This window comes from Aulonocara stuartgranti, assembly GCF_965226115.1.
Source record: "Aulonocara stuartgranti genome assembly, chromosome: 20".
NCBI lineage: Eukaryota > Metazoa > Chordata > Actinopteri > Cichliformes > Cichlidae > Aulonocara > Aulonocara stuartgranti.
Genome location: NC_138956.1, coordinates 29,080,677 through 29,095,830, shown reverse-complemented (window position 1 = coordinate 29,095,830; position 15,154 = coordinate 29,080,677). Strand labels below are relative to the sequence as shown.

The 15,154-nt window shown below is 49.9% G+C and overlaps 1 protein-coding gene and 1 long non-coding RNA gene across 4 annotated transcripts in view; both read right to left on the bottom strand.

The window, feature by feature from the left end:
- Positions 1-772: 772 nt before the first annotated feature.
- On the bottom strand, positions 773-4,655 carry LOC309696965 (uncharacterized protein). Of its 2 annotated transcripts, XM_082518526.1 has the most exons (4): positions 4,022-4,655; positions 2,647-2,932; positions 1,039-1,209; positions 773-959 (listed from the first exon to the last, which is right to left on the bottom strand). In XM_082518526.1, the coding sequence occupies exons 1-4, from the start codon at positions 4,104-4,106 to the stop codon at positions 893-895; spliced, it is 609 nt and encodes a 202-aa protein (XP_082374652.1). In that variant the 5' UTR covers positions 4,107-4,655; the 3' UTR covers positions 773-892. The 2 variants fall into 2 exon arrangements, 1 of the variants encoding a protein (XP_082374652.1); XR_014273708.1 differs by lacking the exons at positions 773-959; positions 2,647-2,932; positions 4,022-4,655 and adding an exon at positions 1,283-1,426 and having other exon boundaries at positions 1,107-1,209.
- Positions 4,656-5,877: 1,222 nt separating this feature from the next.
- LOC309696969 overlaps positions 5,878-15,154 on the bottom strand; it is a 137,028-nt gene continuing 127,751 nt past the window's right edge. Inside the window, exons 2-3 of one of the 2 annotated variants that reach the window (XR_014273710.1) lie at positions 6,144-6,525; positions 5,878-6,064 (exon numbers count right to left, since the gene is read on the bottom strand). This is a non-coding gene — a long non-coding RNA (uncharacterized lncRNA). Of the gene's footprint in view, positions 6,526-15,154 lie in introns of both variants that reach the window. The other variant, XR_014273709.1, reaches the window with a different exon arrangement.

Sequence of the window (15,154 nt, the reverse complement as noted above, 5' to 3'; positions counted from 1 at the left end):
CCGGATTTCCCCCCCTGGACCCTAGGAACCCCCAGATTCCCCACTGTATATATTCTGCACCTGGTAATTGTGGAAATAAAACTCTGGTTTTGGAACTGAATTCTGCTCTGCACTTGAGTCCCTGCCATCGCTTGTGACAAGATCACTACATTTGGCAACAAGTGTGCTTGTAACAAACTGTGCACCGGGACTGAATATACAATGAAGTGGAAATTGTAAAATAATGTTATTTCACCTGAAACACACTGCTAGATGCTACACCTGGCCAGCTGGCTATCGAAAAATAATTCTCTGCCTCCTCAGATGTGGTCTTAACTCTGCCAACAAGAAAACCTGCCCTGCTGACGTCTGATGTCAAATATAGCCATGAGCCATGGATTCTCCCTGCTGCTGCCTTCTCCTGAGAACTGGGTGGACCAAGAATCTCAGATTCTTACTTTTGTTGATAGAAACATCAAGGCCAACTCATCATGGCTTTTTTCCCCCCACAGTACAGTTTTTGAGAATGAATTTTCCACAAAAGTAATATTGATTCCACCAGGGCCCTAACACCTTCCTCTGGTCCAGGAGGGATGAACAGCATTCCGGTAAGTTGCCAAGGGGAATACGCCAGGCCATGGTGAACTCTGAACCTTAGTCCACCAAACACCAAACCATCTGTGATGGCGAGGGACAGGTGACAAGTGAGTTGTGATGCTCGCATGGTGTCACGGCTCAACGGCACGAGGGAACAGGGATGGACACAGGCGCAGAAACCAACCCGGAAGCGAGGTGACAGAAAACAAATGATTTATTTCCGCCCACAGGTAAACAAAGGTGAAACACAAAGCGACGCCACCACACTAGTGGCGCGTAGGATTCGTCGGTGATAATGAGGGCGACCTAGACACCTCTAGGAGACGGCTGAACAGTGGGGACAGCGGGGAGGTAGAAACAGGACTAGGTAGGGGCCGGGGGCACTGGAACAAGAGGAGATCACGATCAGAGGGATCCAGCAGACAACCAATAATCCTCCGCAGTTGAATTGAATTGCCTTACTTGGTTTCAGATGGAGGGGACAGGTGGAGCGGAAAACCCGGAAGCGGTCGAGGCGTGGGGAGGCAGGCAGGTGAGCGGTGGGCCGGCAGGCCACGTTGTGTAAGCAGCTGGCGGCCCAGGTCCAGGAGGACGGGAGCGAGGGGAACAAGATCTCCACTCCGGGTGCTATCGCTGAGGACAAGAAAAGACAGGTCAGTCATCACACGGCGTTAAGACAAGGTTTAGGATGCTCCACTGAACTAACATGGGAATAGCAGATACTCAGGCGATGAGTGGTTGAGAGCGCAGGTCTGATATACCGCTGGCACGATTGCTCACAGGTGGTCAGCCAGGGAGGGGCAACCGGACTCCGCCTAAAGGAGGAGGAGCCGCTGTCTGAGACCTGCAGGTGCCCAACCAGACCATGACACCACCCCCCCCTCAAGGGTCGCCTCTCGGCGACCGGCCTCTGCCGAAAGCAAGGCGGGGTCGAGAATCCGGGACCGGGGAACCCAGGACCTCTCCTCCGGCCCGTACCCCTCCCAGTCGACCAGGAACTGCCTGCCCCTCCCCCGGCGGCGTACATCCAGGATGCGGCGGACCGTGAAGGCAGGATGCCCACCGATGAGCCGGGCGGGCGGCGGGGCAGCAGGAGGCGGGCACAACGGACTCACCACAACCGGCTTGACTTGGGAGACGTGGAAGGTCGGGTGGACCCGTAACGAGGAGGGCAACTTTAGCCTGACCGCGGAGCGGCCAACCACCCGCTCCACCTCAAAAGGACCGATGAAGCGTGGGGCCAACTTGCGGGAGTCCGTCCTGAGGGGAATGTCTCTGGCGGATAGCCACACCTTCTGTCCCCGGGCGTAGGCAGGTGCCGCCTTGCGGCGGCGATCCGCGTAGCGGCGCTGGCGGGCGACGGACAGGCCCAAGGCCCGGCGGGTGCGCGACCACACCCGTCGGCAGCGTTGCAGATGGTGCTGGACGGAGGGGACCTCAAGGTCGGTCTCGCGCTCCGGAAAAAGGGGTGGCTGGTAGCCGAGAGAGGCCTCAAAAGGCGAGAGACCCGTCGCTGACGAGGTGAGGGAGTTGTGTGCGTACTCCGCCCACGGCAATAACGATGACCAGGAAGCCGGGTTGGAGGCAGCGACGCAGCGGAGAGTGGCCTCCAATTCCTGGTTGAGGCGTTCAGTCTGACCATTAGTCTGAGGGTGGTGTCCAGAGCTCAAACATGGCTTCGCTCCCAGGGATGTACAGAACGCCCTCCAGACCTGCGATGTAAATTGCGGTCCCCTGTCTGAGACGACCTCCGAGGGTATCCCGTGCAGCCTAAACACATGGTCGACTAGCAGATTAGCGGTTTCAGTGGATGTGGGGAGTCTCTCGAGGGCGACAAAGTGAGCTGCTTTGGAAAACCTGTCGACCACAGTGAGGATCGCGGTCTTGCCAGAAGAAACAGGTAGACCAGTAACGAAATCCAAAGAAATATGCGACCAGGGGCGCCGTGGAATAGAGAGAGGCTGCAGCAACCCAGCCGGGCGTTGCGTGTTAGATTTGCCCCTAGCACAAACACAGCAGGCGGCCACATACTCCTTGACATCTTTATCAATAGACCCCCACCAGAAATACCTTTTAATGAGGGCACTCGTCCGCGCGCCTCCTGGATGGCAGGAGAATCTCCCCTTGTGGACCCAGTCGATCACTTTGGAGCGGGCCGCCTTAGGGACAAAGCGGCGGTCAGGGGGCCCTGTGCCGGGGTCCGGCTCGGTCTCCAGTGCCCGACGGATGTCCTTCTCCACCTCCCACGTGAGGAAACCAACCTTGACGCTCGCAGGGAGGATGGTGGGCACGGCGGACGACTCCCCCGCGGCGTCAAACTGCCGGGAAAGGGCATCCGGTTTCACGTTGCGGGACCCTGGGCGGTAAGAGATTGAAAAGTTAAAGCGACTGAAAAACATGGACCAGCGTGCCTGACGTGAGTTCAGTCTCTTGGCTGCACGAATGTACGTCAAGTTCTTGTGATCTGTCCACACTATGAATGGGTGCTCCGCCCCCTCGAGATAGTGCCGCCACTCCTCCAAGGCCAGCTTCACAGCCAACAGTTCCCTATCCCCCACGTCGTAATTCCGCTCAGCAGGTGATAAACGACGGGAGAAAAAGGCGCACGGATGGAGCTTGGACGCCGTGCCGGAGCGCTGGGATAACACCGCCCCCACCCCGATGTCAGATGCATCCACCTCGAGAATAAACGGTCTCCCGGGGTCGGGGTGAACCAAAACCGGCGCCGAGGTAAACAGTGCCTTTAACTTGGTAAACGCTGCTCCGGCCTCCTGGCGCCAAATAAAAGGGAGCTTCGGTGACGTCAGCCGGGTCAGCGGCGCTGCTACCTGGCTGTAGTTCCTGACGAAGCGCCGGTAGAAGTTTGCGAAGCCCAAGAAGCGCTGCAGATGCCGCCGGGACGCAGGTACGGGCCACTGCACGACTGCCGTAACCTTAGCCGGGTCGGTCTTCACCTGCCCCCCCGCGAGGACGTAGCCCAGGAAGGAGACGGAAGGTGAGTGGAACACGCATTTCTCCGCCTTGACGTACAATTTGTTTTCCAGCAACCGCTGCAGCACGGCTCTGACGTGCGCCCGATGTTCCACCACGTCTTTGGAAAAAATCAGAATATCGTCGAGATAAACGAAGACGAAGCGGTCCAGGAAATCTCGCAGGACATCGTTCACCAGGTTTTGAAAGACCGCCGGGGCGTTTGTGAGACCGAAGGGCATCACTAAATATTCGAAGTGCCCCAAGTGAGTGTTAAAAGCGGTTTTCCACTCGTCGCCCTCCCTGATTCTGACGAGGTGATATGCATTCCTGAGGTCTAACTTGGTAAAAATGGTGGCACCGTGAAGCGGCTCAAAGGCGGAACTGATCAGCGGCAATGGGTATTTGTTTTTTACTGTTATGTCATTAAGCCTCCTGTGATCAATACAGGGACGGAGCGAGCCGTCCTTCTTACCGACAAAGAAGAATCCGGCCCCGACAGGCGAAGAGGAGGGTCTGATGATGCCGGCCGCCAGGGAGTCCTTTATGTACTTTTCCATGGCTGCCTTCTCAGGATGAGACAGATTGTAAAGGCGGCTCGTGGGTAGGGGGGAGCCCGGTAACAACGTAATGGAACAGTCATATGGCCTGTGCGGGGGCAGTGCTTGGGCTTTGTCCTTGTTAAACACCTCCCTCAAATCGTGTTACACTGACGGTACGACAGAAAGGTCCACGTCAGCACTCGCGTCACGTGCGGGCTCGGCAACGGCTGACGGCGGGGCTGAGACGAGACAATTGGCATGGCAAAACGGGCTCCAACTTATTACTTTTTGCCCAGCCCAATCCAGATGTGGGTTATGTAGCTTTAGCCAGGTGAAACCAAGGACGATGGGGATGCTGGAGGAATGGAACGTCAGGAAGGGGAGCCTTTCCCTATGGTTGCCTGAGGCGACTACAGTAACAGGAGCGGTACGGTGAGTGATGTGGGAGAAAACTTGGTTATCCAGTGCTTTAACTGGGAGGCTAGACTCCAACTCGAACAGGGGAATATTCAGTTGCTTGGCTAGTTTCATATCAATGAGACTCTGCTCAGCGCCCGAATCGATTAACGCTCGGGACGTGTGGGTTGCGGAGCCGAGCAAGAGCGTAACCGGCAACAGGAAGCGGGGCTTAGAATCACTATAGGTACCGCCCACCCGTATCCCCGGACTTACCGGCGGGCGTCCCCTTTTCCCTTCTCCGGACAGGCGGCAATGAAATGCTCCGCGGAACCGCAGTAAAAACACGAACGAGCGCGGCGACGTCTCTCTCTCTCTTGCGGAGACAACCGGGATCGCCCGAGCTGCATGGGTTCCGGTTCCGGGTCAGCCCTCTCCCCAGCGACTGGGGCTGATGGCTGAACCGGAAGCGGCGACGGGGGAATGTAAACAGGTGACGCACGCCGCACTGGCCGACGGGTACTGGAGTTCCTCTCCCGCTCTCGCTCCCGCAGTCTGTTGTCAATGCGAAGCGAGAGCGTGGCTAACTCCTCGAAGGTAACCGGTTCGTCATGGGACACTAGCTGATCCTTCATGTCCTCGTTAAGCGACTGCGAGTAGACTCCCTGAAGGGCTTTATCGGGCCAGCCGACTGCCGCTGCGGCGGTGCGGAAGTCGATCAAGTAGTCCGCGATGCTACGGCGGCCCTGGCGGAGATTTAACAGCCGGCGAACCGCACTGCCCACCGAGACGGGGTGGGCAAAAGTCCTTTTGAATTCGCCGAGAAAAGCATCGTAGCTACAGGACGGCAACGGGTGTGTGCTCAGGTAAGCCTCGGCCCAATTCAGGGCTCGGTCGCGCAGTTTCCCGATTATATAAGAAACTCGAACCGTGTCCGAAACGAAAGAGCGGGGCGAACGTCCGAACGCCAGCTCGCACTGTAACAGAAAACCGCTACAGGCCCCTGGGTCACCCGCATACGGCTCCGGCTCCGGGGAGGCCGCGTCGTGAAACAGGTGACCCCGCTGGGGCTCGGGATCCGCCGCGGGCTGAGGCAACGGCGCGGTCGGGGCGGGCAGCGCTGAGCTACCGGCGGCGGGTTCCGACTCCGCCGAGGGTTGAAGGGACTGAATGTCGGATTGCATTTTAGCCTGCTCGTCTGTGAGTGTGTGCACTTGAGCCAGTAGGTACTGCAGCGTCTGTTCGTGGCTACCGATAATAGCCCCCTGCTTACTGATCGCTACGCGGGCTGGGTCCGCTGTGTCCATATAACTGGCCTGAGTATACTGTCACGGCTCAACGGCACGAGGGAACAGGGATGGACACAGGCGCAGAAACCAACCCGGAAGCGAGGTGACAGAAAACAAATGATTTATTTCCGCCCACAGGTAAACAAAGGTGAAACACAAAGCGACGCCACCACACTAGTGGCGCGTAGGATTCGTCGGTGATAATGAGGGCGACCTAGACACCTCTAGGAGACGGCTGAACAGCGGGGACAGCGGGGAGGTAGAAACAGGACTAGGTAGGGGCCGGGGGCACTGGAACAAGAGGAGATCACGATCAGAGGGATCCAGCAGACAACCAATAATCCTCCGCAGTTGAATTGAATTGCCTTACTTGGTTTCAGATGGAGGGGACAGGTGGAGCGGAAAACCCGGAAGCGGTCGAGGCGTGGGGAGGCAGGCAGGTGAGCGGTGGGCCGGCAGGCCACGTTGTGTAAGCAGCTGGCGGCCCAGGTCCAGGAGGACGGGAGCGAGGGGAACAAGATCTCCACTCCGGGTGCTATCGCTGAGGACAAGAAAAGACAGGTCAGTCATCACACGGCGTTAAGACAAGGTTTAGGATGCTCCACTGAACTAACATGGGAATAGCAGATACTCAGGCGATGAGTGGTTGAGAGCGCAGGTCTGATATACCGCTGGCACGATTGCTCACAGGTGATCAGCCAGGGAGGGGCAACCGGACTCCGCCTAAAGGAGGAGGAGCCGCTGTCTGAGACCTGCAGGTGCCCAACCAGACCATGACACATGGAAGAGGAACACACCCAGTTGCTTGTGAAAAAAGCCGTCGAGAAATTCTTTCCTTATCCATGATTGGTTGTATAAATTCCATAAAAATGGTCTCTCTTCCTAGATTTTTATATATTTGCCAGAACCTTCCTATTTATCTCACTTCCTCTTTCTCCAAGGAATTGGACTCGATTATCACTTCTTAGATATGGAACAACAAGAATCCTAAGATTTTGAAACCAAATGTACACAAATCCAAACTGAAGGGAGATCTGAGTTTACCAATATTCAAACATTATTACTGGGCTGCAAATCTGCGAGCGTTGTCCTTCTGGCACCAGACGTCCCCAGACGTCTTAGTAATTCTAATAACCCCCTTTGGGTTAAAATGGAGGCTGACGTAGTAAGGGACTCCTCTTTAGAGGCCCTGCTTTTCTCAAGAGTGCGGGAGGCTGACAGTTTTAAGAAAGTTTTGTTCCAAAACAATCTGTGCGTATTTTGAACCAAATTAGAGGTTTCCTTGAGCTGCTAAACTCACATTCACATTTTTACCGTTACCTACAAATTAGGCATTTTGTGCAATCCAATATCAAGAATTATCAAGATATTACAAATGAACATAACTTTTTAATGTGCTCCTGGGCCCTCCTTACTTCAAACATCTGATTTCTACAGTTGTACATTTGTTTGATGACAGTGTTGAGGCGCGGACTACGAGGATAAGAGATGCTTGGAGGGAGAAACTGGATATAGAAATATCAGAATAAATGTGGGACAAGTGCTTATCAAAAATTCATTCCTGCTCTGTTAACAGCAGACATCAATTAATACAATTTAAAGTTGTCCATCGGCTGCATTACTCCAAGGCTTGACTACACAAAATTTACTCTTTGACTTCCCCCATATGTGACAGATGTAAAATATCAGATAGCACACTGGCTCATGCTTTTTGGCATTGTCCCTCATTGACTAATTTCTGGTCCAGAATATTTGATTGGTACTCTAAAGCTTATGGAATCTTCATCCCACCCAATCCAGAAATTGCAGTTTTTGGCTGCATATGTTTCAGAACTATTGCTGCAACTACGCAGGTGCCAGTCAAACATGTACCATGGTGCTGCGGTTTCTCTGTTTGTTACATATTCATGATATTTGATTTACTCTGGATACTGGTAGTTCTTATTATTACTGTGCTATTTCTCGTCTTCTTGTCTGAGCACCTGAGCTGTATTTGTTTGTTGATGGGGTTTTTCTGATTTGAAAAATGTAAATAAGATATTGCAAAAGGAAATGTTTTTCCATGTGCCTCACTAATACACCATGGCGGTGTATATGAGATATGAAAAAACTCTGGAGCGAATAATGGCCTGAGTCGGGGGATCTGGGGGAACGTGTGCCGGTGGTGAGCGTCCTGCCCTGAATGGTAAACGGACTGATTCTTATATAGCGCTTTTCTACTCTCCTGGAGTACTCAAAGCGCTCTATACAACATGCCTCATTCACCCATTCACACCCACTCATCCAAGCACTTCTAAACTCAAGTGCAAACTAAACTACACTCACACACATTCATACTCCGATGAACGCATCAGAGGGCAACTTGGGGTTAGTATCTTGCCCAAGGATATTTGGCATGCAGACTGGGGAAGCCAAGGATCGAACCACCAACCTTCTGATCAGTAGCTGATCTGCTCTACCACCTGGGCCACCCCTAGCTGGTGAACCAGCAGGCCATTCCTAAAGTGCCCACTACCTTCCACTGAGGTTTCGTTGGAGAACATTTGCATGGAAATCATTTGGCCATTTCACCACAGTGCAAAGGGAAATAATTTTTTTGTTATTTCTTGTGGTTTATGCAATGCAATATTCCCAAGCAGTGCCGCTGAGCAACATCTGTTGTTCACACTGTGGGAGGTGCCCCAGGCCTCCATGGGATTGTCTCCCTTTGAGTTACTGTTCGGCAGGAAGCTGCAAGGGGTGTTGCACCTAATTAAGAAGACTGGGAGGAAGGCCCAAGGACAGCTGAGAATGGATTTCAGTGTGTTCTGGACCTGAGAGCAAAGCTTGGGTAGGTTGTCATGGCAGAATGTTCTCCAGGCTAAGGAACGGCAGCAGTGCCCGTAATACAGTGGGGCTAGACTCATTTTAACAGGGACATAAAGTACTAGTATTGCTCCCTTCTTCTAGCTAAAAATTACTTGCCAAGTGGCAAGGACCCTTTGTGGTCACACAGGGAGTAGGGGGCATTACTACAAGGTTGTGCAGTCAGACAAAGGAGGAGCCACACAGGTATATCACCTTAACCTCCTCAAAGTGTTCTTCTCTAGTGAGCCTGGTGAAAGAAGGAGATTAGGGCCAGAGCTGGCAAGTTCCACCATTTCTGCCTCCCTCCATCTCACACAGACCCACAGAGTGGATGTTGCTGCACTGCAAAAGCAATTTGTAGACATGTTTTCCGGCCTGCCTGGTCACACCAACCTCATAGAGCACCATTGTGAAGCATGCCCTTGTGCAACTGTCACTAAGCACAGATCCTCACAGGGCTGCATTCGGAGCCTCTTATTGGAGCGTACACCAACCCACCCAACCAACCAACGTCATTGTCAAGTATACCGATAACATCACCATGTCTGGGATCATCTCTGATGGAGATTAGACAGGGCAGAGAAAAAATTGTCCTGTTGGTGCTCAGAAAATAACCTAATGGTGAACGTCCTTAAAAGAAAAGCCATAATGGTCTTCAGGAGACACAAACTCAAGCTACTCACACACACACACGGACTCTAGTCAGACCAAGTCTTTTTCTTTGCACTACTTCCAAGCACTTTGCAACTTTTTCTCTAATGTCTACCTTTCTATTTAAAAATCATCTCTGTTTTTGTATATCCCTTTTGATTCTATATATTTCTCCTGTGTGCTATTCATTCCTGAGGTATTCAGTGAACACATTTGTACTGCTAGACGCTCATGGAGTGCAGTCAGCTTTTTCAGCTGGTGTGAATCATGCTGGGGGCCTGGTGCTGCCCAACTCTTCATACTGGAGAACCTTTCTTGGATGTCTGCCACTGTGAAGTTTTATGGAGGTTGCTGTGGTCTGCGGCAATGCTCACTAGCCACTGAGCAGTGCCGTTATGGGTTGCGTGCTTCTCCCATATGCTCTTCCAGTATTGCTTTGTCTCCAGCCTCGGTGGTGCTGTTCTCATCTTGTTCTCCTGCCCCTGAGAGTACACCTTGGATGGTTCTGTGGAGAACAAGAAAGAAATTGTCAGAATGGGCAAAACACTAACTACTGGTAAAAGCAGTTGCTTGGGGCTGTAAGATCAGAAGAAGAAGAAGAAGTGTAGTCGGATGGATCACCGCAGATCACGCCCCACCACACCCATTAAATGGCAACACGCTTATAAAGAAAATGCATTTGAACAGAAGAGTTGAGTATTTGTGTCCACTTGTCAGATCTTTTCTGGCAGTCCTGAAAAGCTCATTCTGCCACTGGTGCTTCGTATTAGGTGGCCAATGTGCTGCTAATCAGGTAACTGATTGGTGCATGATTAGCAGTATCTGTAAGCATGGACTCGGCTACAACGGTCAGTTGGTCTCAGCCCCAAACATGCCACATTTGACTGATCTGGGCCTGTGCCACAGGATGATTTCACACAGGTGTTCTTCAAACCAGCTTGATGTAGGAATATTTAGAGTGAGCACTAACATTTGCTCCAAATTGAAGGACAATATAATTAGGAATGTCAGAGACAGACGGTGAACATCCCATGGAAACAAAACCACAAGAAGACTGTTTCCTCACCCTGTCTGCATTTAGGAACTGTAAGCAGTTTTCTACAGATTTGCAGTCAAGGTTTGCTGGACGATGTGGCAGACATTTCTCTACTCAGAGAATCCAAAGATTAGGATGTAAATAAACAGAAAAATAAAATGCAAACCATATAACAAACCAATCAGGCATAAAATTATGACCACTTGCCTAATATTGTCTGTCCTTTTGCTTCCAAAACAGCCCTGAGTCATCGAGGCATGGACTTCTCTAGACAGCTGAAGGTATGCTGTGATATCGGGCACCAAGATGTTAGCAACAGATCGTTTAAATCCTGTAAGCTGCAAGGTAGGTATTACAATCGCATGGTGAAGGCAGATGGTGTGTATTTTTGTGAGGACCACAGGAGGCAAAAACTGGGAAAAACTAAATAAATAAATGCAAAACCCGAAACACAAGAACACCTTGGAAGCCAAGGAAGGATTCACAAGAGAAACACAGCTGCACCGACCAAGGCGAAACTGATGCAACATATACACACAAGAGGGAGATCAGGGAAGTGGAAACACGTGGAGAAACAGCTGGGACCAATCAGGTGCGACGACACAGTGGGAAGCAAAACTGAGCACACTGAACATGGGACGCAAGACTGTCAAAATAAAACAGGAAACATGGGGACATAGACCTGAGACACACAGGCTTAACACAACATGAACAAACAGAGGAAAAAGATGAGACACAAGGTGATGAACAGGGGAAGACACGTAAGAGAAACAGTGACAGGACTTAGATACAAAGGGGGAGAGGGAGAGAGACTGAGGGACAGAGAGACAGGTCACACTGGCGACACAGGAGTGAGACAAACACACAAGAGAAACCTCACAGAGAATAAACCACAATCTGAGCACATACATGCGTGTATTTACATATATATTCATATTGTAAATGCAAGTATGTGTACTTGTGTATATATTGTTTTTTTGTTTTTTTTCTGTATATGTCTGAAATAAAGATACAATACAATGTGAGAAAACCACGTTAATCCATTGGATTGAGATCTGGGGAATTTGGAGGCCAAACCAACACCTCAAACTTGCTGTTTGTCCTCAAACCATTCCTAAACCGTTTTTGCTTTGTGGCAGGGTGCAGTATAACTTTGAAAGAGAAAACCTGGCTATCTATTTAATGTAAAAGAAAATGTGATTTATCAGACTAGGCCACCTTCTTTTGTTGCTCTGTGCTCCAGCTCACAGACACATTGTGGACAGAAATCAGCATGGGCACACTGACTGGTCTGTGGCCATGCAGCACCATACAAACTGTGATGAACTGTGTATTCTGACACCTTTCTATTATAACCAGCATTAAATTTTTCTCTCAATTTAGGCTACAGTAGCTCGTCTGTTTGATCAGACCACACGTGGAAGCCTTCGCTTCCCACATGCATCAGTAATCCTTGGCAGCTCATGCACCAGTCACTGGTTCATCTCTGTTTCTTCTTTGGACAAGTTTGATAGATACAAACAGACTGAAGACTGAAAATAAGCCACAAGAGCTGCAGTTTTGGAGATGTTGTGACCCACTGTTTTAGCAATTTGGCCCTTGTTAAACTCACTCAAATCCTTATGCTCGCCCATTTTTCCTGCTTCCATCACATTAACGTTGAGGACAAAATGTTCAGTTGTTCCCTGTAACACAGAGGACCTGCCAAGACTCAGAAGCTTGTGTTTTGCTTTTAATTTCATTCACCATGTCTCTGTGGCTCTTCACTGTGCACTTCAGCACGTTGCAGTGCTCTCTGCTCCAGCAGCTCTCTCGTCCTCTCCGCCCCAGCAGTAACTGAAATAGCGAAGGTATGATTAGATGATGCTCGCCGGCTGCGAAAACCAGCCTGGTCTTCAGCAAGTTTTCTCAAAGTTTTTCTTTGTTTATAGATTTGCAGTTTTTGGTTCAAGTCATCATCAGTATGTGCAGGGGAGGGCAGGAAATAGGTAAAACAGTCATTGTCTAGTGACATGTGGAAACCACGGTGGAGGCGCTGCCAGTGGTATTGGGGAGCTTGTCAAAAATAATGGAATTATGAACACAGAAAAGTAATGTTGAAGTTTGATCCATTATGCAATATCATCTGGGAAGTACCTGATTGGCAATAGCTTAATGTTTTTGTCTGAAAATGATCCCAAACACAATGTCAATACAGTTAAAGCATACATGTGCAGAAGAACACACAGCAGAAGACAGAGAATGGCCTCCCCAGAACCAGGACCGCATTTTGATTGAAGCAGAATGAGATCATCTCATGACAGAGAATAGAACAAAAGGCAGCCAACAGTACTGTCATTCAAGAAGCTCGGAGAACTATTTCTTAAGGCTGCTTAAAGAAATTATAAGAAAGCTTGCCTAAAAGAGTTCATGCTGTGTTGAAGAATAAAGCTCATTAGAGTCAAAGGAGCTTGCAAAGAAAAGCGTCTGGACTTCTTTAAGTTGCTTGAAGACGTTTCACCTCTCATCCGAGAAGCTTCTTCAGTTCTAAGGTCAAATGGTGGAGAGTCCCAGATATAAACCTAGTGGGAGTATCCCCCCACAGAGGGACAAAAGGACCCCCTGATGATCCTCTAATCGCCTGAGCCAAGGTGTGAAACTGGGCGTGGGTCCCAATCAGCCAGAGTTTCGGGTGAGTTCATTGTGAAACCTGGCCCCACCTTATCATGCGAATTCCTGAGGTCAGATGGCCCAGGATGTGAGTGGGCGTTAAGGCGTCTGGGAAGGGATCTCAAAACTGGATTATAGATGGCAGAGAGTTGGTGTCATAAACCCCCGCCTCTGTTCAAAGATGGTCGCTCACAGTGGACATAGATGGCTTCTTTCACTCCTCTTTCAAACCATCTGTCCTCTCTGTCCAAAATGTGAACATTGGCATCCTCGAAAGAGTGTCCTTAACGCCCACTCACATCCTGGGCCATCTGACCTCAGGAATTCGCATGATAAGGTGGGGCCAGGTTTCACAATGAACACACCCGAAACTCTGGCTGATTGGGACCCACGCCCAGTTTCACACCTTGGCTCAGGCGATTAGAGGATCATCAGGGGGTCCTTTGTCCCTCTGTGGGGGGATACTCCCACTAGGTTTATATCTGGGACTCTCCACCATTTGACCTTAGAACTGAAGAAGCTTCTCGGATGAGAGGTGAAACGTCTTCAAGCAACTTAAAGAAGTCCAGACACTTTTCTTTGCAAGCTCCTTTGACTACGATGACCTGGATGACTGAGAACCTTCACAGACAAAGCTCATTAGAATTCTGCAAGCTTTGTTTTTTCCTTTGTTTTAATGTATGTACTACAAGTGAAAAGTTTGGACACAGCTTCTCATTTAATGGTTTTTCTTTATTTTCATGACTGTTTACATTGTAGATTCTCACTGAACGCATCAAAAAATATGAATGAACACATATGGAACTTTGCTATAAAAAAAAAAAGTGTGAAATAACTCAAAACATATTTGATATTTTAGATTCTTCCTAACAGCCCCTTTGCTTTGATTCCTGCTTTGCACACTCTTGGCATTCCATGAGCTTCATGAGGTCGTCTCCTGAAATGGTTTCCAACAGTCTTGAAGGAGTTCCCAGAGATGCTGAGCACTTGTTGGTCCTTTGTGAACAACTCTGCGGTCCATCCCATCCCAAACCATCCCTGGTTTTAGGTCAGGTGACTGTGGAGGCCAGGCCATCTGGGCAGCACTCCATCACTCTCCTTCTTGGTCAAACAGCCGTGACACAGCCTGGAGGTGTGTTTGGGGTCACTGTGCTGTTGAAGAATAAATGATGGTCCAACTAAATGCAAACCAGATCGGATGGCGTGTCACAGCAGGATGCTGTGGTAGCCATGATGGTTCAGTGTGCCTTCAGTTTTGAATAAATCCCCAACTGTATCCCTGCAATGCAACCCCCACACCATCACACCTCCTCCTCCATGCTTCATGGCGGGAACCATGCATGTAGAGACCATCTGTTAAGTCTAATTGTTTAATGTTGCCATTGTGTTTCTTAAATTTGTATAGTCTTAGTTTAAGCAGTAGGATCAAAGCTATTCCTTTGATCCTGACCACCTCTCCAACCACTCTGTACTGGGGGAGGTTTTATTGTAGATACATCCTATCTGAAAGATCTGTTTCTTTTGATGTAAGCTTCCTGCGTTTACGACCCTTTGGTCAGCAGGAGGTCTCACAGACACACACACACACACACACACACACACACACACTCTTACAGAAGTTCACACATATACATTTACATACAGTGCCTTGTCTTTGTAACCAAAGGGGGTTGCAAGGGGAGGTGTTTTGTAAACTATTGTTTGAAGTTTGTCAATAAAAGGCAGTGAGAGGAGGCCATCATCGTGGTCATTGTCGTGCGGGACACAGATGAGAGGCCTCCCTTGCGCAAGTAATGGATCGATCGACTGTCTTGTTTTCTTCATGATGAATAAGTCTCTAGAATTAGCGGGGTTTGTGGAAACACAGACCCAACACCATCTGTTCACCTTTTCTCCTCTGAACAGCTGATGTAGAGATGTGTCTGCTACTGGAGCTCTGTGTGGCATCTATCTGGGCTCTAATCTGAGCTGCTGTTAACTAGTGATTTCTGAGGCTGGTGACTCAGATGAATTTATCCTCAGCAGCAGAGGGGACTCTGGGTCTTTCTTTCCTGGGGCGGTGAGACAGTTTCATTGTAGCGGTTGATGGTTTTTGCGACTGCACTTGGGGCACATTCAAGTTTTCCAGACTGACCTTCAGTTCTTAAAGTAACGATGGACTGTTGTTTCTCTTTACTTAGCTGATTGGTTCTTGCCAT

Coding starts and splice junctions, on each gene's coding strand:
- LOC309696965 (XM_082518526.1), bottom strand. CDS start 4,106: ATGGAAAAGTACATAAAGGACTCCCTGGCGGCCGGCATCATCAGACCC. Junction 2,933..4,021: donor GGCCGGATTCTTCTTTGTCG/GTAAGAAGGACG, acceptor CTTACCGCCCAG/GGTCCCGCAACGTGAAACCG. Junction 960..1,038: donor TCCCCTCCATCTGAAACCAA/GTAAGGCAATTC, acceptor CTCTTGTTCCAG/TGCCCCCGGCCCCTACCTAG.